This window comes from Silurus aristotelis (genome assembly GCF_946808225.1).
Source record: "Silurus aristotelis genome assembly, chromosome: 26".
Lineage (NCBI taxonomy): Eukaryota > Metazoa > Chordata > Actinopteri > Siluriformes > Siluridae > Silurus > Silurus aristotelis.
In genome coordinates this window covers 7,945,434-7,967,718 of record NC_139599.1, presented here as the reverse complement: position 1 = coordinate 7,967,718, position 22,285 = coordinate 7,945,434, and the positions used below count along the sequence as shown (strand labels likewise).

At 39.4% G+C, this 22,285-nt stretch overlaps 1 protein-coding gene and 1 pseudogene across 2 annotated transcripts; one reads left to right on the top strand and one right to left on the bottom strand.

Moving 5' to 3' along the window:
* Positions 1-1,464: 1,464 nt before the first annotated feature.
* On the top strand, positions 1,465-14,698 carry LOC310720663 (putative PDZ domain-containing protein PDZK1P1; annotated as a pseudogene). The gene is made up of 7 exons (XR_014538292.1): positions 1,465-1,493; positions 1,576-1,713; positions 2,288-2,504; positions 2,829-3,041; positions 8,265-8,389; positions 8,834-9,031; positions 14,650-14,698. The product of XR_014538292.1 is annotated as a putative PDZ domain-containing protein PDZK1P1 (transcript).
* Positions 14,699-14,826: 128 nt separating this feature from the next.
* ift22 (intraflagellar transport 22 homolog (Chlamydomonas)) lies at positions 14,827-20,257 on the bottom strand. The gene is made up of 4 exons (XM_083531439.1): positions 19,941-20,257; positions 19,769-19,844; positions 15,863-16,069; positions 14,827-15,765 (listed from the first exon to the last, which is right to left on the bottom strand). Exons 1-4 carry the CDS (start codon positions 19,992-19,994, stop codon positions 15,617-15,619), a joined length of 486 nt encoding a protein of 161 aa, XP_083387565.1. The 5' UTR covers positions 19,995-20,257; the 3' UTR covers positions 14,827-15,616.
* Between the last annotated feature and the right edge of the window lie 2,028 nt (positions 20,258-22,285).

The following is a 22,285-nucleotide window of genomic DNA, read 5'->3' as shown; positions in this document are numbered from 1 at the left end:
CCATTCCACCACCATTCATTTATTCATTCATTTTCTCCCGCTTATCCGTTATTCGGGTCGCGGGGGCAGCAGTCTAAGCAGGCCCCCGCCTTCGACTGCTGCCCAATCCTTACAGCACCGTCCCTTACGGTCCCTCCTGCAGGTGGTGAGCCCACGGTAAGGCGGCCCCACGTCACGCCGACGTCACGGACCTTGATATTTCCCTCGTAAGGAACCCATTCATTTATTTATTATTTATTATTCTCAACTGTACCACACTCTTAACTGCTGTTTTTTGCACATTTATCATTTATCACTGTATTATACTGTTTACATGCTGTTTTTTTGCACCTTTGACTGCTGCTGCATTTTTGCACTACATTGTTCTGTTTATACTCACTTCTGGGGTATAGTTTTTAGTTTGTATAGGTTTTACAGTCTTCTCGTACAATACTGTATGATCAAGTATACAGTAGGTTTACTGGTCGGCGCTATATTGGGTTTTGTGTCTTGTCTTGTGTCGTCTGTCTGCACTGTTTGCACTAGGTTGCACTCGATGCACTTTATGTAGCTTGTGTTGTAGCTCTATGTTGTTTTGTTTGTTGTTGTTTAGTGTAGCACCAGGGTTCCGGAGGAACGTTGTCTCGTTTTTACTGTGTACTGTGTACGACTGTGTATAGTAGAAATGACAATAAAAGCCTCTTGACTTGACTTGACTTGAGATGGAGCAATTTCATGATTTTTTCAGCTCCAACTTATTCACCTCCTTCCTCACTATCCAACCAAAGCATGTTATTTCCCTGTACTCATATTCCCAACATTCCCTCAAAATTAATCTAACTGGATGATTGTCCAAATGGCCCTTTACACCATACCAGGACCTTAATCTGAGATGGACCCTGCGCAGTTTAAGGGGCAATTCTCCCATTTCCACTTGTTATGAGGTTATCGGGAATGACCTAAATGCACCACAACAAATTCGCAAAGCCTGATTTTGCATTACCTCAAGCTTTTTAAATAACGTTTTACTCGCAGAACCGTATACAGCCACACACCTGACTCGTGTGTGCAGAGTAGGTGAGATGAACTGGGAAAGCAGGCAGTGGGTCAAACCACTGTGAGGAAGGGGGGGGGGGGGACTCAACTGTTTCTAAATGCAGTTTTTGCAGGGGGTTTTCCTACTTACACAATTATTTAGGTATACATACATATATTTTTCACAATACAGAGTGCGATATTTTTTTACATATTTTTTTTTGTTGGGGGGGACAATCTTTGGATGGGGTGGGGACAACCCTCGGGTGGGGGGGGGGACATGTCCCCTCTGTTCCCCCCCCCCGGGATTTACGCCCATGCCGGCACTAACAGTGCACTGGCTTGTGCAACCCTAATGGCTGGGTTAATGATTCTGTCTCTAATCAATTGTTCTAAAATACCATATGACTTAACCAAAAAAATGTTAGGACGAAATGTGTAGATTTGCGAAAACTCAAGATTAAATATCATGAGCCGAGGTGTGTAAACTTCTGTCCTCAGCTGTACATATAGAGAACTGTTGGTGTAATATGTGGGGTGTGCAATGTGTGCCCTCTTTAGGTGAGAAAGGGAAGTTCTATATAAATCCAATAGCAGGAGACCCTGCTGAGAAAGCAGGACTGAGAAAAGGAGACCGCCTGGTTTGGATCAACGGTGCCATGGCTTGTGAACTCACGCATTCTGCTATGAACAAGATGGGTGGCATATCTTTGAGCTTATTTGATAAAATAACTGCAATTTTTTACTTGCAGAGAGCTTAAAATTGGGGTGTTCGAGCAATTGACATTGAGATTAACTTAAAAGTACAATGCATTATTGTACAAATACTCATTTGAATAATTATTTATTTACAACTTAATTACACTTACAACTAATCTCAGAAAATCTCAGTTTAAGAAATTTGCTTCAATGGATTTGCCCAACTTGAGTTATTTGTTATTTAGAGTACACATGACAGCTTTGTTGGAAAGTGGTAGGTTAGTAGTTAAGATTGGACTTCTGGTTGGACTTGGGGGCAAAAGGTCATGAGCTCTATTCCCAGTACAACCAAGTTGCTGCTCCTGGGTCCTTGAGCAAACCCTCACCGGATCAGGTGTATGAGTAAGATAATTGTAAGCTGTTTTGGTTAAGGGTGCCTGACAAATGCAAATGCTGTTTAAGCAATTCTTCTTGGAGGACTTATTATTTAGTATTTCAAAAATCTTTGTACTTAAATCTTTGACCTTTGGACAAAGCTATCAACAATTTAATTGTCCAAACATTAGAACTACAGTCTATAATTGGGTGAAGAAATGCAACAATCACATAAATGTGTTGGTGATAGACAGCACGAGTGAAAAGAGCTACATCCACAGGAAAGATGGCCATTCTACCAGCCATGGCTGATGCCCACATTATGCCATACAAACCCAAAAGAGTACACCTGATACAGGGTCCAGATGGATATGGCTTCTTGCTAAGGCATGAAAAAATGTCAACAGGATGCAAAGGTACCAGTTAATCACTCTAGCATGCATGTGCGATTGGTATTGTGATCATTGTTACAGCATGCTTCATTTGCCATAGCTCTGTAGTGCAAGAGTGCTGGCATTATGGCAAACATATCATAAAAGCAATTTTACTGGGCACAATATGCATTGCAGTATTTAACATAAATTTCTGAATAATTGGTTTAATTGACAAGTCAATTTGAAGTGGTCAGTAAGATGTGACTTTGAAATCGGCAGGTTAAACACAGGGATAGTGCGCATCATTAGTGTCCAGTTATGGTCGGTCATAATATTTCATTCTGTATGCTGCTTGTATGCATCTAGTTCATATGGTGCAGGAGGTTGATGCAGGCAGTCTTACAGAATTCGCAGACATTAAGGATGGGAAGTCTGTTGATCATCTGCCTCATGAAGAAGTTGTCAGCAAAGTCAGGGAGAGTGGGCAGCAAGTCAGCTTTACTACTATGACCCAAGAGGGCCAAGATTTCTACACTAAGGTGGGTGCGTTTGAAAGATCAAATTTATTTATATACTCAAGTATACACTACATATACAGTATCTCAAAAAAATGGGCACACCCTCACATTTGAGCAACCATTTAGTATTTCTTCTCAAGGGACAATACTATAGAAATTAAATTTGGATATATATTTTAGAGTAGTCAATGTGCAGTTTATATAGCAGTACAGATTTACTGTCCTCTGAAAATAACTCAACATACAGCCATTATTGTCAAAATAGCTGACAACAAAAGTGAGTACACCCTAAGTGATACCAGCTGTACGTCGTGTAACCATGCAAAACCACATGTCCTATTCATCATGTTCATGTTTTTGTCTGCTTGTCAGAATCATACAAATTTGTTTGATCATACAAATATTTTAATAGAGCAGTTAAAATTTTGTGCTTTGAGTACAATTCCCCCATACTGACCACTGTATGTTCAGCATGGCACATCATGGCAAAGACTCTCTCAAGGATTTGAGAATTAGAATTGTTGCTCTCCACTGCATTGTTGCTCTCCACTAAAGCTGGCTCACAAGAAAGCAAGCAAACAGTTTGCTGAAGATGACTCGTTCAATTACTGGAACCATGTCCTGTGGTCTGATGAGACTAAGATAAACTTGTTTGGCTCAATTGGTGTCCAGGAATATCAAGAAAATGGGTCTAACATCCAACAACTGGATAAATGGAAGAGGATCCCAGGAAGAACCTGTGCAGCTCTGGTAAATTCTATGCCCAGGATTAAGGCAGTGCTGGATAACAACGGTGCTCACACTAAATATTGACACTTTGGGAACAATTTTGTTCATGTTCATTTAGCTGCCTCTTTTGTTGCCCGCTATTTTCACAATAATGGATGTATATTGAGTTATTTTCAGAGGACAGTAAATATACACTGCTATACAAGCTACACACTGACTACTCTAAAATATATAGTTTCATTTCTATTGTATTTTCCCTTGTGAAGTTATACTAAAATGGTTGCTAAAATGTGAGGGGTGATATTTTACTTTCGTGTGATACTGTATAATAACAATATTATTATATGATTTATTACATAATTTTTAAAATCTGTCATACAGTAATACAGCTGTCGGTAAAACATTTGGATTGTTAGGAAATTATTGTTTATAGCTGTTGTAAAGTACAAGATAAAAGAAACTCTATTCACAAGATTTCCACAACTAATTGAAAATAATTCAGATTTAAAGATGTAACTTAAAGACTACTACAAATAGAACATAATGCCCTATAATTAATATTAAAATAAATTTGTAATTAATATTTAAATTCAATTTAAGTTTATACCGTGCATGTTCAGTAAATAAAAAGTACTACAGTGGAACCCGGTTATGTCGCCGGCCTAGTGGACGCCAAAAAGCGTCAAGATAACCGATAATCGAGATAAACGAAAACCAATATGGCGGCAATATATTGACGTGCTTGAAATTTCTTTATGTACATGATGTGCGTTATTAAATGAGAATGTGCATGCACGTGTTTTTGGTTTTTTTTTACACAACAGCGTTGCCGCGATTTGTTTGATTGGTAATGTGGATAAGAAGGCGGAAGCCAAAGTAAACGCAAACAAAGTTTATTGAGAGTACTCAGGAGATAATCCACCAATACTTGTAGCGAAGCAGTAATATCCAGTGGTGGGCTCCAGGAGCATGGTCCACGAAGTTCTGTGAAAGCAGAGACAGTTCGTGTAGAGAATCCACAGATCTGCACTATGGAAAGCGCAGCGCGGGGCAGCAACGGATAAACTCGGTTTACCGCATGGACAGAACACTGGAGTCGGGAAAGTCAAGAGGAGGTGAAGTATGTCTGATGGTGAACAACCACTGGTGCGACAGCGCGAGCACTGTTCCTCTTTCACGCTCCTGCACACCAAACCTGGAACTACTGACCATCAAATGTCGGCCCTTTTATCTACCTCGGGAATTCAGTTTGGTCATAGTCAGTGCCGTTTATATTCCACCTTAAGCGGACACGGACACTGCAGTATGGGACTTACATGAGTCACTAACGCAACACCAAACACAGCATCGGGACGCTGCGCTCATTGTGGTCGGAGATTTCAACAGTGCCAACCTCAAGCGCGCACTTCCGAACTTTCATCAGCAAATCACCTGCCCCACCAGGGGCGAAAGAACACTGGACCACTGCTATACAACATTCAAGAACAGCTACAAGGCACAACCACGTCCACCGTTTGGGAAATCGGACCATGCCGCCATCTTCCTCATGCCTGAAGCGGTTGTGGGATTCATCTGGAAACTAGCGGATGATACGGTGCAGAAAACCACCATCAGAACGTTTCCCAACCAGAACCCGTGGGTGGATAAAACCATCCGCGACGCTCTGAGATCCCGCTCCGCTGCCTACAACACGGGGCTCGCCACCGGTGACATGGAAGAGTACAAGGCTGCGTCTTACAGTGTTCGCAGAGCGGTGAAGGATGCAAAGCGGTGCTACGGGAGGAAACTAGAGTCACAGTTTCAACATGGTGGCTCTAGGAGCCTGTGGCAGGGACTAAGGACAATAACGGACTATAAAACACCATCCTTTAGAATGGTGAATGCGGACACTACTCTGGCAGACGAGCTAAACACCTTTTACGCTTGTTTCGAGGCTGCAGCTAACCACGCTTGCGGCGCTAGAGGCACAACCAGCATGCACGCCGAGAGAGCCGGAGAGGTAAACACATTCACCATCTCAGAGCATGATGTGAGGAGGGCATTCAAAAGAGTGAATACCAGGAAGGCAGCAGGACCAGATGGCATCACAGGTTGGGTTCTGAAAGCCTGCGTTGGCCAGCCAGCACCGGTGTTCACCGAGATATTCAACCTCTCTCTGGAACAGTCTGTTGTCCCCTCATGTTTTAAACAGTCCACCATTGTTCTGTCCCGAAGAAACTGTAGCTTTGACCTCAGTAGTGATGAAGTGCTTCGAGAGACTGGTCAGAGACTTCATCAATGCATCACTACCAGAGACACTGGACCCATTACAGTTTGCGTACCGTCAGAACCGCTCTACTGAGGACGCCATTGCTCGTCTCCTCCACACCACAATGAGCCATTTGGACCAAAGAAACGGGAATTATGCAAAGATGTTGTACGTGGACTACAGTTTAGCGTTTAACACCATAATTCCCTCCACACTCACCTCTAAGTTATAGGTCCTGGGACTCAGCCAGCCGCTGTGTCAATGGATCTCTAACTTTCTGACAGACAGACCACAAGCCGTACGGGGGGGAAAACACACCTCATGCACCCTCACCCTCAGCACTGGAGCCCCCCAAGGTTGTGTTCTGAGCCCCCTGCTGTACTCGCTGTACACATATGACTGTGTGGCCACATCCAACTCCACCACCATCACCAAGTTTGCTGACGACACTGTTGTGGTGGGCCTGATCAACAACAATGACGAGACGGCCTACCTACAGAAGGTTAAAAACCTGGAGAGATGGTGCCAGGAGTACAACCTTCTCCTGAACGTCAGCAAAACTAAGGAGTTGATCGTGGACTTCAGCACAAAGCGGGAGCGGTCATACCAACCGCTAAACATCTGCGGAACTCCAGTGGGAAGAGTGGACAGTTTCCGGTATTTGGGTGTTCACATCACACAGGATCTGTCTTAGTCCTGTCACACTAACACCCTGGTGAAGAAGGCCCGGCAGCGTCTGTACCATCTGAGACGCTTAAGGGACTTTAAACTGCCCTCTCAGGTGCTTAAGACTTTCTACACCTGCACCATTGAGAGCGTTCTGACGGGTATCATCACTTCCTGGTTTGGGAACAGCACCATGCAGGACAGACAAGCCCTCCAGAGGGTGGTGCGTTCAGCTGAACGTACCATCCACACCGAGCTCCCTGACCTGCAGGACATCTACAGCACGCGGTGCAGGACCAGAGCCAGGAAGATTGTGAAGGACCTCAGCCATCCCAACAATGGACTCTTCTATTTGTTGCATTCAGGGAAATGCTTCCGCTCCCTGAAAGCGAACACAAAGAGAATGAGGGGGAGCTTCTTCCCGCAGGCCAGTCGGTGTTTAAACCAGGAAACACCCAGGATCTAAAAGCTGGTCCACTCTCTCCATCATCACACTTCTTCTCTGTACAGATCTCACCTTTCGCACCGCGACACTTTAAACTCTGGACTTGCACAGCAAAGTGCACTTTATATTTATTTATTTTATACCACACCATTCTGCACACGGACACTTTATGGACACTCTATACTGCACACGGACACTTACGGACCCTTACACCACACCATACCGCACACGGACACTTACGGACCCTTACACCACACCATACTGCACACGGACACATTATGGACAACCCATCACTAAAATTGTCTATTGTTTACACTTTGGTACACATTGTTTACTGTTTCACTGTCTACTGCCATAAGGATTTTCTTTGTATATAAATTTTTCTCTTTGTTTACATACATATCTTTATATATCCTTTATACCTTATATTTTATTCTATATTGTTTTCATACTTTATTTATCTCCTTTTTATTTTATTTTTTATTTTTTTTTATTTCTCCCCACCCTATTCCCCTCTTGCCGGACTGTCGTATAAAAGCATTTCACTGCATGTCGTACCCTGTATGTATGTGTATGTGATGAATAAAATTTGATTTGATTTGATTGCTTCCGGGAATGCCGCCGCCGAAGGGGGCGTGACGGGGGATTCCTGACATAACCGACGTTAAGTGGCAAATTTGCCCCCCCTTGTGCTCGAGATATTAGGGTTCGGCAACATAACAAAATCGACATAACCGATTCATACCTTGTATGAAACATGCATGGGTTGATATCACTATTTTTGTTTTAAAAAGTAATTACAGTTGAACCCACTTATCTCGACCTCGGTTAAGTCGACGTTTTTGAAGTGAAACCGCCACATTCTCGCTTTGTCTTAGCATTTTCAATGCGGCGGTTGAATGTGGCGGTTTCACTTCAAAAACGTCGACTTAACCGAGGTCGAGATAAGTGGGTTCAACTGTAATTACTTTTTAAAACAAAAATAGTGATATCAACCCATGCATGTTTCATACAAGGTATTAGTTATTCAACTATAAACACATAATTTGTTATCTTTTTAAATTTGTCATAGCTCATAGCTCATTCAATTTATTGAATGATTATACAAAATTCCGTGAATGTGCTCTCAAATTTGGGTACACTCTAGATATTAAGCTTTGATCAATTTCTGTCTTCTTTAACTTTTCTCAGCTCAGTTGACGCCCAGGAAGAGCAGGATGTCGAGCCCAAACCAAGACTATGTGTGCTACAGAGAAGCCCCGTGGGATTTGGCTTCCATTTGGGTTAGGTCCAACAGAAACCTGGCACATTTATCAACCGGGGATAGAGCACTCTTCTGTCCCTTTATTAGGTGCTTTTCTTTGGCCAGACATAGGAAGAAGATTTAATCAGCAGTTTTTAGGACATAGATTGTAGAATAATCACAGGAACAGATAATTGATAGAAAATAGATTAATATTATAATTATTATATTAATTATTAATTTTTTATATACTTTATTTATACCCTCCTTAATGATCTAAAACATAAGGCAGCATTCTAGCTGCAAGGTTTATAAAAAAAAAAAAAAAAAAAATGCCCATAATAAGTAAATTCTGCTCTCTATTTATTAGGAATTGGATAAAACACACGATTGTTCTGTATTCAATGAAAAGAAACAACATTGTAGTTCTAATGTATCACAGCACCCTTATTTTTTTTTTTTTAGAACAGTACTCCCTATTGTGTTTTAGTTCTTGCTTCTGATTTATTTCATTCCATGCAGGTGGCCCCTGGAGGTCCAGGAGAAAGTGCTGGCCTCCTGCAAGGTGATGTACTAGTGAATAGACAGAATGTAGAGAAGGAGTGTCTAGAAGATGTGATTTTACTCATGAAGAATGGAGGCAACTCTCTCTGCTTGCTAGTAATGGACAGGTTATGAGTGGATGAAAAAGACTGGATTGCAGATGACAGCTAAAAAAAGGTAACACAGGCCTCTCAGGAAATAAGATTAATAATGTTTTTAAGAGGAAAAAAAAAAGCCATACTCAGATATTATACAGGAATCAACTTAAGTTTTGCAGGTACATAACCATGAGAGCTCATCTCCCACACAGCTGTCAGATCCTGACGAGTAATGCAAGTTCCTTCCTGAGGAATTGTGAAACGTATTTGGATCTACAGAACAACAATGATGGGAAACATATAACATCACTGGATTGGAATTTAAGAAGACTGTTAATAAATAAATCATGGATCTTTTTGTTAGAGCAGTGCCTATAAGCTGTTCTTTTGCTGCTGCTATTTAAATAATGCATGTACAATGCAACAATTGTTAATGGAAACCACATTATAACTCTTAAAACTATCTGTCAAAATACACAAGACATATCCAACTAATGCATTCTTTCATACCACCAACTAAAATAAATCAGTGGGTTGGCTATGCTAAAGTGTGACTAAATGTAAATGTGTGAGTGCATAGCACTTTGGGATGGACTGCTTTCTCATCAAGATCCTGGGATAAAATCCAGTTTAAAAAATCTTTAGTGCACATCTTCCATGTTTTTTGAGTCATTTTTGTAAAATAATGTTCTATGTTCCTTGTGTGTTACTGAGTATGAATCTGTTTTTCAACTACAATACTTCTTTTTCTTTCGGCTGCTCCCATTAGGGGTAGCCACAGCGGATCATCCGTCTCCATACCACCCTGTCCTCTACATCTGCCTCTTTCACACCAACTACCTGCATGTTTTTCCTCATCACATCCATGAACCTCCTCCTTGGTCTTCCTCTTTTCCTCCTTCCTGGTGGCTCCATCCTCAGCATTCTCCTACCAATATAACTCATGTCCCTCCTCTGCACATGTCCAAACCATCTCAATCTCGCCTCCCTCACCTTGTCATGAAAACATTCAACATGCACTGTCCCTCTGATGAACTCATTTCTAATCTTGTCCATCCTCGTCACTCCTAACGAAAACCTCAACATCTTCAGCTCTGCTACCTCCAGCTCCGCCTCCTGCCTTTTACTCAATGCCACTGTCTCTAATCCATACAACATTGCAGGTCTCACCACAGACCTATAAACTTTACCTTTCATTCTTGCAGATACCCTACTATCACAAATCACTCCTGTCACTCTTCTCCACCCACTCCACCCTGCCCCCATGTACCTGAATTCCAACACCTTATCCACCTTTTCTCCCTGCAACCGCACCATTCCACTGCCCTCCCTCTCATTTATGCACATGTACTCTGTCTTACTCCTACTGACTTTCATTCCCCTTCTCTCCAGCCCGTACCTCCACCTCTCCAGGCTCTTCTCAACCTGCTCACTACTCTCACCACAAATCACAATATCATCCGCAAACATCATAGTCCAGGGAGACTCCTGTCTGACCTCTTCCGTCAACCTGTCCATCACCACTGCAAACAGGAAAGGGCTCAGGGCCGATCCTTGATGCAGTCCAACCTTCACCTTGAACCAGTCTGTCGTTCCTACTGCACACTTCACTGCTGTCACCTCATACATGTCCTGCACCACCCTCACATACTTCTCTGACACACCTGACTTCCTCATACAATACCACAACTCCTCTCTTGGCACCCTGTCGTACACTTTCTCTAAATCCACAAACACACAATGCAATTCCTTCTGTCCTTCTCTATACTTCTCCATCAACATTCTCAAAGCAAATAATGCATCTGTGGTGCTCTTCCTCGGCACGAAACCATACTGCTGCTCACAGATGGTCACCTCTTCTCTCAGCCTGGCTTCCACTACTCTTTCCCATAACTTCATGGTGTGAATGATCAACTTAATCCCCCTGTAGTTACTGCAAGTCTGCACATCACCCTTATGCTTAAAGATCGTTACCAGCACACTCCTTCTCCATTCCTCAGGCATCCTCTCACCTTCCAGAATCTTGTTAAACAATCTGGTTAAAAACTCCACTGCCATCTCTCCTAAACATCTCCATGCATCCATGTCATCTGGTCCAACCGACTTTCCACTCTTCATCCTCTTAATCGCTGCTCTCACTTCCTCCTTACTAATCCTATCCACTTTCTGCTTCACCAACTCCACATCATCCAACCTTCTCTCTCTCTCATTTTCCTCGTTCATCAGCTGCTCAAAATACTCCCTCCACCTTCTCAACACACTCTCCTCTCTAGTCAACACATTTCCATCTCCATCCTTTATTGCTCTTACTTGCAACACATCCGTCCCAGCTCGATCTCTCTGCCTGGCCAATCGGTACAAATCCTTTTCTTCTTCTCTAGTGTTCAACTTCTCATACAGCTCTTCATATGCCTTTTCCTTGGCTTTCGCCACAAAACCCTTTTTTACCTGCTGCCGCATCTCCTTGTACTCCTGCCTACTTTTCTCATCACTCTGTCGATCCCACTTCTGTTTTGTTAACCTCTTTTCCCTTATTCTCTCCTGCACTTCCTCATTCCACCACCACGTCTCTTTCTCTTTCTTTCTATTTCCAGATGTCACACCAAGTACCTTTCTAGCTGCCTCCCTCATCATTTCTGCAGTATTTGCCTAATCATCCGGCACCTCTTCACCACCACAGAGCCTCTGTCTGACCTCTTCCCTGAATCTCACACTACAGTCTTCCTCCTCCAGTTTCCACCATCTTATTCTTTATTCAGTCCTTACTCTCCTTCTCCTCTTCTTCGCCTCCAAAACCATCCTACAGACCACCATCTGATGTTGTCTATCTACACTGTCCCCTGCCAACATCTTACAGTCTCCAATCTCCTTCAGGTTGCATCTCCAACATAGAACATAATCCACCTGTGTGCACCTTCCTCCACTCTTATACATCACCCTATGATCCTCCTTCTTCTTAAAATACGTATTCACCACTGCCATTTCCATCCTTTTAGCAAAATCTACCACCATGTGCCCTTCCACATTCCTCTCCTTTAGGCCATACTTACCCATAACCTCCTCATCACCTCTGTTCCCTTCACCTACATGTCCATTAAAGTCTGCCCCAATCCCCAATCGTTCATTTCTAGGTACACCATGTACCACTTCATCTAATTTACACCAGAATCTTTCCTTCTCCTCCATCTCACAGCCGACTTGTGGAGCATAGGCACTGATGACATTTATCATCATCCCTTCAACTTTCACCTTTATGATCATCACCCTATTAGAAACTCTCTTCACCTCCACTTCACTCTTACTGTTCTCTTCTTTCAGAATCACCCCTACAACATTTCTCTTTCCATCCACACCATGATAGAACAGTTCAAACCCACCTCCAATGTTCCTGGCCTTACTTCCTTTTCACTTAGTCTCCTGAACACACAACATTTCTACTTTTTTCCTCTCCATCATATCAGCTATTTCTCTCCCTTTACCAGTCATAGTGCCATAGTGTCTACTCTCCTACATCGCTCCTTTCCCTGCCATCTCTGTAGACGTCTTCCTCCTCTCCTTCGGCAATACTATCAATATTATCAATTATGTAATAAAAGAAAGAAAGAAAGAAATACAAATTATCCATACTTAAAAAAGAAATAAAATAAAGGATGCCTTTGAATATATCCCTTGTGTTCACATTGTAATAGAATATCTACATTAACACATCAAAGCTTTAAACAAAATAAAACAATACATATTTAAACTGATTTAAACAACAGAATAAATTGTGGATTTAAAATAAAAAATGTAATCCACAATTTATTCTGTTGTTTAAATCAGTTTAAATATGTATTGTTTTATTTAATGCAAAAAGTAAATAATATTCCTAACAGTTATAATTATTTTGTATGCACTTTGAGGATTTAGATCAGGCACCTTTGTAGTCATCTCTTTAATCTTCTTTTGTTAAAGGACTTTGTTTGGACCAGCAGCAGCACTGCTTCCCAGCATTGCACAGCTGTACTGTAGGACTTAGTATGATTTTGCCAAGTGCACTTCTTTCTGAGCTGACATAGTGATAGTAGCTTTTGTATTTAATGGCATTAATTTTTTTAAAGTAACACCGTTGTTTTAGGTTGTACTTGTTTCTGGTTCAAGCCTGAATACAGAACCTAGTGGTTTCAAGTCAAGAGGCTTTTATTGCCATTTCTACTATACACAGTGGTACACAGTACACAGTAAAAACGAGACAACGTTCCTCCGGAACCCTGGTGCTACACTAAACAGAATATTTTTATGCAAATCAGGGTTTTGAGGCATTCTTTTGCACTCTGAATAACATACATACTGAATTGCTGACATAGGCCTGTTTAATTGTGTGTTAAGCAAAAAACAAACAAAAAAATATCACTGTATGACTCAATGATTTTTGACAAACATTTCCTGAGATTATGTTCAGGACACACATATGGAGGTCAAGCAGTCCAAATTACTCAAGTTAAGAAGCAACTTTGTCAAACCAGTTTAAAATGTATTCTTGATCATTTTGAGAAGAAACACTTATACAAGAAACTGTTCAAACATGTAAATAAAATTGTTTTAGCTAGCAAGTTTTCAGACTTTACCTAGAAAATTTATGTATCGAACTAGCAGTCACTGAAGTTATTAATTCCAAAACAAGAAGCACTGCATCAAACATTGTCTGTGCTTTCTGGCCTTAACAATTTTTGTCAGAATTTTTTTTTTTTTCTCTCTCATCAAATTTTTCAGTAGGCGTATTTGTACAAATGTGTACTCAAGGATGTACCAGTGTAATTAGTACAAGTGTAGTCCAGTGAAAATCAGATGTACACAAAACCACGCATTATATTCCCTAAACCAGAAAATACCTGTTTTTTTTTTTATTGTAATATTTTATAAATTTTTTTTTTTTTTTTTACAATAGACTATTACCTACTGTGTTTCCACAAAAATAAGCCCTAGTTAAAATCCTCAGCCAGAATTTACGGTAGTTCCATCGTTCTGTTGCAACACACAATGTTGATGTATTGAATTATAAAATATTAATATCGATATTAATATATTATATTAATAAATAAATATTTATATGAATATACTATAATAATAATTATAGCAATATAATATAATATAATATAATACCGGTAATATAAATTATAGTTACCATAAGTATTTACCCACGGTAAATAGGTAAAATTAGGTACGGTAAAAAGATGTCCAATCAGAGTACAGGTTGCATCATTTTTGTACCATACGTAAATATATGTATCGGTTTGTGATTGTTGTACATGAAAATATGACAACCCCTATAATAAGAGTAGTAAGAGTGAGAGAAGCCCTTATCCAGTTGTTGGCAAATTGCAATATGAATATTTTTACCCCATCCTGTTTATTATTCAATCGGAATTTGCTTTCCATTCCTTATATAGCAAGAGTGACAAAATTATCTAATACATCCGAGCATCACAATGTAGTGAGCTATAATGTAATCTGTTTTGAATAAATTCAACAGGATCAGATTGTATTTAGAATTTTTTGTTTAATTATTTCATTAGTAATCTATGGTTAAACTGTATTCTGCTTGACTAATGTTTCTCTTGGAATAAAGACTCTGAGAAAGTCATGTGCATGTTACTGTGGAAATAAATAATAATTTGCCAGTCAAAAGGTTTTTAACTCTCACATTTGTTTCCACAGGCGCTCTGAGATCATCGGAAAAGGAGGCATTGTGGGATATAATGTGTAAATGTGGACTGTTGCTTGCTTCCTTCTTGTCCAAGCTCTTTGTTTCCGCTTTGAACTTCTTGGAATCCAGGAAGTAAATAAATATGTATTGTTCAAAGAAGCGTATATGCTCAGTACAGTGATGGATGGTGGGTTTGCATAATATATACTTTTATTTAGTCCAATAAAAAATAACTTGTACATTTAACATATAATAACATATAACCATACTTTTTTTTTTTTTTTATAAAACTACCTTGTTTGTTGCAATGAATTTGAAAAGTACTTTAAAGCTGATTATGCTGAAAGGTGTACATGACGTTCTCCTTTTGGTATCAACACAAAGCTTCCTTATATAGTGTAGAAGCAAATGTAACTGTACCATGAGAGCTGTAGAATAAATGGCTATTGGACGGACAGACAGACAGACAGACATACTTTCAAAATGTAGGTCAACCTAATCTCTGTCTGCTGTATCTATAGTGTCATTACTACTGAATAGAATTTCAGATTCATTACCTGTACTGGGGAAAAAAAAATGCAGTAGACACTTTTGCCCATTAAAACTTCCTAACAAGTCTTTGAATTTTAATTTAGTGTTAATTTTCGGAAAAAAAAAAAGAAAATACTAAAAGTGGAAAGTTTGAGTAACTGGATAGATTTTCTACAGTACTGCTCCAGGGTTGGAAGGTTGGATAAAATACCACTTAAAAAACACCTTAATCTTTTGCACATTTCTCACCTTATGGGCTTTCTTAATGGCTGTATTTATGAATTAATGCCATATAGTCACAAATTCAATCTTTATCTGTGTATTCAAACAGCTACCCTTAAAGAATTTGATCACATGCCAATAAGTTTTCTGCAGCAGACAGATCAGGATTAAAAAAAAAATCCAATTTATTTGATAAATTCTAGTTCATGTTACTAAAAGTGATGTTTACGCTATAATGGACATTTCCACACGCTCCCAACTTTCTGACAAGCTCTGCACAACGTTGCCTAGATATGTACAGAACTCCTGACGCACCCCTTCAGGATCTTCCTCTAGGTTGGAATGAATAAGAGGCAGCTTGTTCAATTGAGGAGCTGCACAGAGGAGGGAGAAAAAAAAATTACAGATTTCTCACATTGATGCCATTGCAATAATAGATAAATATGTGATCTGATTACTTTTCTATGTTACCTAATTGAGCGCGTGACATATCCGCTCCACTACCAGGCTTGTGGTGTGCTATGAGCAGACACTGTCCTGCCTGTAGGCTTTGAGACGAGATAAATGTCAAGTGCCAGGTCTCGACTTCCTTAAGGTGACTTGGAATGTCAGGGTTAAAAACAATGACTACTCCATTAGAGTCTTTCATTAAAGCTAGCCAGCATGCTTCAAACCTATAATGAGGAGAGAAATAAGATCAGAGACAGATCCAAACCAAACTTATTAACTAAATACTACTTGCAAGCTAAGATTACACTATATAGACAAATATTTGGGGACACCAGACCATAAGATTTTGTGCTTTTGAACATCCTATTCCACATTTAGTTCACATTTTCTATTATAATAACCTCCACTCTTTGTAGAAGTTCCACTAGATTTTGGAGGGTGCTTGTGGAGATTTGTGCTTTTTCAGCAACCAGGGTGTTAATAAAGTCGGGTAGTGATGTCGGGTGAGGAGTGTCGTAACTTAGGCCCCATGTCCGAGTAGACATAGCAGTTAAGTGGCGCAATACTCAAATTGGTTTTAGCTATTCACTAATCAATTACCAATAAGTTTCAAAACTTCAAATAATACATAAACAAACCAAATAAAGACATCTTCCAGTCACGAATTAGAAGGAGCAAATCAGCTTTATTGCAGTCAATTCAGGCCGTCCCATGGAGCTCTCTGGAGAGAACCATCTTAACAGCAATGGCACCCGTCAGCTTTCACATGCGAGTGCAAAATTAATATAGACAATCCTTACTTTTTATATCTCACACCTAGTTAAATTTACAGATATTGTTTAATATCTTATCCCTAACAATTTACATACACATACATTACAGAATTTTATGAGGCTTTGCATATCCCACCTTTTGCTTACGTGTTTTCTGGTAAGTTTATACCTATTCTTAGTAAAAATTCCACCCATTTCCTGGATGACTCATTCACCTCCATACAATTCTAATTTACATGTACAAAAAAGATCTCTTGATGGTGACCTTTTCTTAAAAAAAATCCCCTGATCGTGCACTTTTGCACATAATGCAACAGATCATCCACTGCGATATTCACACTTTTTCTTATAATCTCTTTTGGGTTTTTTCCTATGTCTGCAAATCATCCTTTGTTTTGTTTACTTTGTATAGAAATGTATTAGTTTTTTTTTTAAAGTTTTACAAACCAGGGCTTTAACACACCAGCATTTTTCTCCAAATGCTTTTCCTGTTTTTCATAGCTCTCGTCTTTAACTTCTTCTTAAAATATATTTCTTATGCCATAATAATTCTTTATATAAAATTTCCTGTCTTAGTCTCATCCTGCCTGCATCTTAAGCTCATGCTCTAAACGAAACATCTTACTTCCTGTGTGTTTTGGACATTGGATCTCTTATAAAATTTCTTGCAACTATTCTCCGACGTTCTTTATTATCTGACAATGTGTTGTGCCTATTACTCTTTTTATTTTTATATATATATTTTTTATGATTTTTCCACTTAATTTGTACTACTTGTGCTTTGAATATATGTGCATATGCTGTTTGAGTATAGTTTGCTTATTTTACGTTATATTTTCCTATCTTTTCCTTCCGGGCCGACGGCCTTTGCCTGTGTGCGTGATTTCCACTTTCTACTGGCCATGGCATATATCTGTTTTCTGGAGTGACTATTGGTCCTCATATGCGTCTCTATTTTCCACCTCGAATATCTCTTCCGGTTCATACTCATGGCGTCTCTACATTTTTCCCCTTATTTTTCTAAAACTGCCGGTTTTTCGAATCCCTAACCTAATCCATCAGCCGTATCTGCTCACTTGCCTTTATAACGTGTATTACATTTACAAGCATTTTGATTATATAATGTATGCTAACTTTATGTATGATAAACTTTACTCTAAAGCATGATTATTGAATTACGTTAACTCTTTTTATACACCGAGTTCTTAGCAAAGCTGAGTATTATACTATATTAATGCTGAATAATTGTTATATGTATTAAGCTTAGATTTAAACTAATATAAGCGATGTTATATGTTATCTGAAGCATATTGGTAAATTATATTATATAATACTAGATTCACTACTAATAGCTGAAGCTGACCTAAGCCAAATTACATGGGTGAATTTTATGCACCCTATTATGCAAGATGCGTCAAGACATTATGCAGTCTCTCTGTTTTCTCCGCATAGCCATGGTGTTTAACCACATAGGCAGCTCCATACATGACTTCTGACTGTATTTTGCACAGTGCATGATGCACCTGCACACACCAATGTGAGTGCAATCCTGAATGTAATCAATAAGGTTGAGTTTAGATCTATATAATAGGCCACTCAAGATTTCATACTCCAACCCATGCAAGCCATATGTTCGTTGAGTTCTCAGGAGCATTATCATGCTAGAACAGGTTTGGGTCTCCTAGTTCATGTGAAGGGAAAATTGAATGCTACTGCATCCCAAGACATCTTATATAATTGTGCACCTCCAACATTGTGGTAACAGTTTGTGAAAGAACCTCATATCGCTGGAAGAGTCACGTGTCCCTATACAAGGTGGTATCAAAAAGTTTTAGCTCTGTTTACAATATAATACATTATTTATCAACTTTTACCCACATTAACCTTCAGAATAGTTCCCTTGCACAGTAATACAAATGCTGCTATTTGCACTTTAGTGCCAAAAAAGACAACTTTTGAGTGGATCTTCATCTTCAGTAAAACAGCAAAGTTTGCAGGAACCAAATCTGGAAAGTGGGTTGGGCCACAAGTGAGATCATGTTGTTTCTGGTGAAAATCTCACGTGTGAGGAGAGCTGGTCAGAATAGCAGATGTGGTAACGCACGTGGTCAGAATAGCACCAGTTGCACAATTCCCGAAATACACAGGACGATGTATTTTGGCACGCTGACTTCTGAAGGTCAGTGCTCTCTGTGACTGTGCCATGTGCTGCCATCTGTTGGCGTGTTAAAAAACTAGTCTCGAATCTTTTTGATACCACCTATACTTTTGTCCACATAGTGTATGAAAGATAAATAAATGTGAATGACTGCTGTGTGTTCTAATGATAAAAGACAACTACGTATTTGAAGTGTGATGTCTCATAATGAAACAGTACCAATGATCTCTAAAAAATCATTTTTTTGCACAAAAAAAGCAAATGTGATCATACTGTATATTTGGATTTTTAAACTGCCCGAGTCAGATGTTGAACATCATAGTCACTTTTAATTCAAGACAGTACACTACCTGGCCAAAAATATATGGACAACTGGTCAGAATATCCATGCCAAGCTATTGCCACAAACTTTCAAGCACATGGCAATGTCTTTATACACAAAATGAGCTCCATAAAGGCATGTCTGAGCAAGACTATTGTGGAATAACTCCTCAGCTTTGACCTCAACCCCACTGACACCCGACTGCACCCCAGGTTTTTCCATACACTAATGCTCTTGTGGCAAAATAAACACACATCGCTATATTGTAATCGCTCAACAGCAGCCTATAGGAATATATGTTCCCCTTTATGTGTGATGGTAGGGTGTGCACAAAGGTTCAGCCATATATTTAAAAAATAAATACACATGCTTACAAAGAGGAGGTCAGTATCAAACCTGTAGTGAACATCAGTCTGATTCACAGAGCTGTCACTTTGGTATAATATTAAAAATAGACAGTTATAGGTGTGTCTGTGTGTCTAAAATTTAATAAAACCTCACTGGATTTCGAAAGCACATTCATCCAAAGCATATGTGACAGCAAGAACAAATCTGCAGTCCTGAAATTTGACTTGCGACAGAAAATAAAGCAAGAAGGTTTTTTTCAACCTTCGAAATACTTCCAGGTAGAAGTAGGTAGTATTAAGGGACACTCACTTTAAATCTCCATATACCCTGTGTCTGGCTGTATTCTGATCCGATTGTCTCCACTGTGTCCGAGAGAAAATTCGCCAATATTGTCTTCCCACACTGCCAATAATACACATGCAATAATATTACAATAATATTATCAGGTTTTGAAAGAGGTTTGTAACATCCAAAAAACTAGAGATGGTAAGATCTCACCTCACTTGGTCCAATTACAAGGATTTTCACCTCTGTATTTTTAACTTTCAGCATTTTCCAAGACTTTAGGATCACAACTAGGCAGAGCTACAGTACGAGAGGCAACCGGCTAAAATCCTAGCTAACTTCTTTAACTGAAATAAACAACACTTCATTGACTTAGTGTTATAATTAAGTTCTTATTTTATCCTATATAATTCAATATATTGATATATAAAACCACATAACTGGCATCAGAGAGAGAAACGCAGAAGGGATCTGGCATAAACATCTTGTTGTCATGGTGTTGCAGGAAGTGAATCTTACTGTTCGCATTCGCCGATTCGCGAGTATACAGGTCTTACACCTGGGTTTGTTATTTTGGTGTCACAGGAGAACAGTATTAAAATGTTTAATACACATTTTCATCAATATTGTAGCCTAATATTCAAAGCCTATTTTCATAATATTTTTTCCTTCTTTATGTAAATTAGTAATGTGGCATTCACACCACAGACTTTCAAAAATAATGCTGTATTTATTTATACCGTGGTCATGGTTTTTACCTACAATGTACAACATTTATACTATATATAGTTTTTAGCATATGTGCATTATCCAAACAGCATGACTTGATGAAGTTCTAACTATATACAGAGCTAAGAATAAAAATATCTTTGGATTAAACAACTGTATATTAGTGGTAAAACGTGTGTAAAATATACAGATTTAACATTTACATTTACGGCATTCAGCAGACACACTTATCCAGAGCGACATACAAAAGTGCTTTGAATCTCTATCAATGAATAAATCAAAACTGGTTCTCTACATTACAAACTTAAGTTCATCATAAAACTCTTGAAATGTTTCATGAAGAGCTACTAAGAGCAGTGACTCAGCTGTTCGGACATCTAGGGGAAGTTCATTCCACCACCTCAGTGCCAGAACAGAGAAGAGCCTTGAAGTATACTTACCTCTTCCCCTGAGAGATGGTGGGACTAGTCGAGCAGTGCTAGAAGATCTTAGGCAGCATGGTTTTACACTCAATAAGCACTTTGTTAAGAACACTTTTACATCTACCATGCCTACCAATAATTGTACCAGTTGTTCTATTATTTTATCAGCCAATTGTGTGGCTGCAGTGCAATTCATAATCTCATGCAAATACAGAACCTTTTGCTAATGTTTATATTGACACATCAAAATAAAGAAAAGCATGCAATGTCAGTGAGATTGATAGTAGCATGGGTGTTGGTGCCTAAACTGGTTTAAGAATTTATGATGATCTCTCAAGATTTTCACGCACATTCAGTGAGTGACAGTTCAGCAGATGGAAATGCCTTGTTGATTTGAGAGGTCACCAATGAGGGGCTAGACTGAGTTTGAGCTGACAGGAAAGCTTTGGTAACTCAAAAAACCTCTTTGTAGAATGTGATGAGCAGAAAACCTTGCAGAAACACCAAACCCTGAGATGGATGGGTTATGACTTCAGAATACAATGTTCAGATTGCACTTCTGTCAGCCAAGAACAGAAAGTTGAGTCTACAGTGGGCACAAGCTCAAAGCCTGGTCTGACAAATCTTGATTTCTGCTGAGGCACACAGATGGTCAGGTCAGAATTTGGAACCAAGAGCATGAATCCATGGACCTAATTAACCTTATACCAATCAGTAATTATTGTTAATGGCCATGTTAAATCCTTCATAACTACAATTGACTATCTTCTAGTATGATAATACAACAGTCATTTCTAACTGGCTTAATAAACATGGCAATGAGGATGTTCTTAAGTGATTTTTTTCAATCACTGAATTATCTAAATCCAGAAAAATACCTGTGGTAGAATGGGAGATTTCTATGAAAGCGCATCTGAAGAATGTGAAGAAATTGTATGTCATGTCAGCACATACCAGAAATAGTCCCGAAATCTTTTGAAATGTATGCCACAGAAAAATTAGTCTTTTTTTAAAGCAAAGGGAGGCCCTCCCCAGTAGTAGGAGCTGTGAATCTAAACCGACCAGGCATAGCATTTTGACATTCTAAAATTGTAATTGGTGAGTGAATAACACTGATTTTCTCTACATCATGGCATCTGTCAGTGGGTGGGATCTATTAGGCAGCAAGTGTCATTTTGCCCACAAAATTTGTGTTAGAAGCAGGAAAAATGGGCGAGCGTAAGGATTTGAGTGAGTTTCACAAGGGCCAAATTGTGATGGCTAGACGACTGAGTTATTGCATCTCCAAAACTGCAGGTCTTGGTTTTTTTCCAGTCTGCAGTGGTTAGTATCTATCAAAAGTGGTCCAAGGAAGGAACATTGGTGAGCCTGCGACAAAGTAATGGACGTCCATGGGTCATTGGTGCA

Bases quoted from the DNA above. Each gene is read 5' to 3' on its own strand.
- ift22 (XM_083531439.1), bottom strand. From the start codon at position 19,994: ATGCTGAAAGTTAAAAATACAGAGGTGAAAATCCTTGTAATTGGACCA. The intron at 19,845-19,940 runs GTGAGATCTTAC...TATTATTGGCAG, and splicing joins TTGTAATTGGACCAAGTGAG to TGTGGGAAGACAATATTGGC. The intron at 16,070-19,768 runs GTATATGGAGAT...TCTCTCCTCATT, and splicing joins AGAATACAGCCAGACACAGG to ATAGGTTTGAAGCATGCTGG.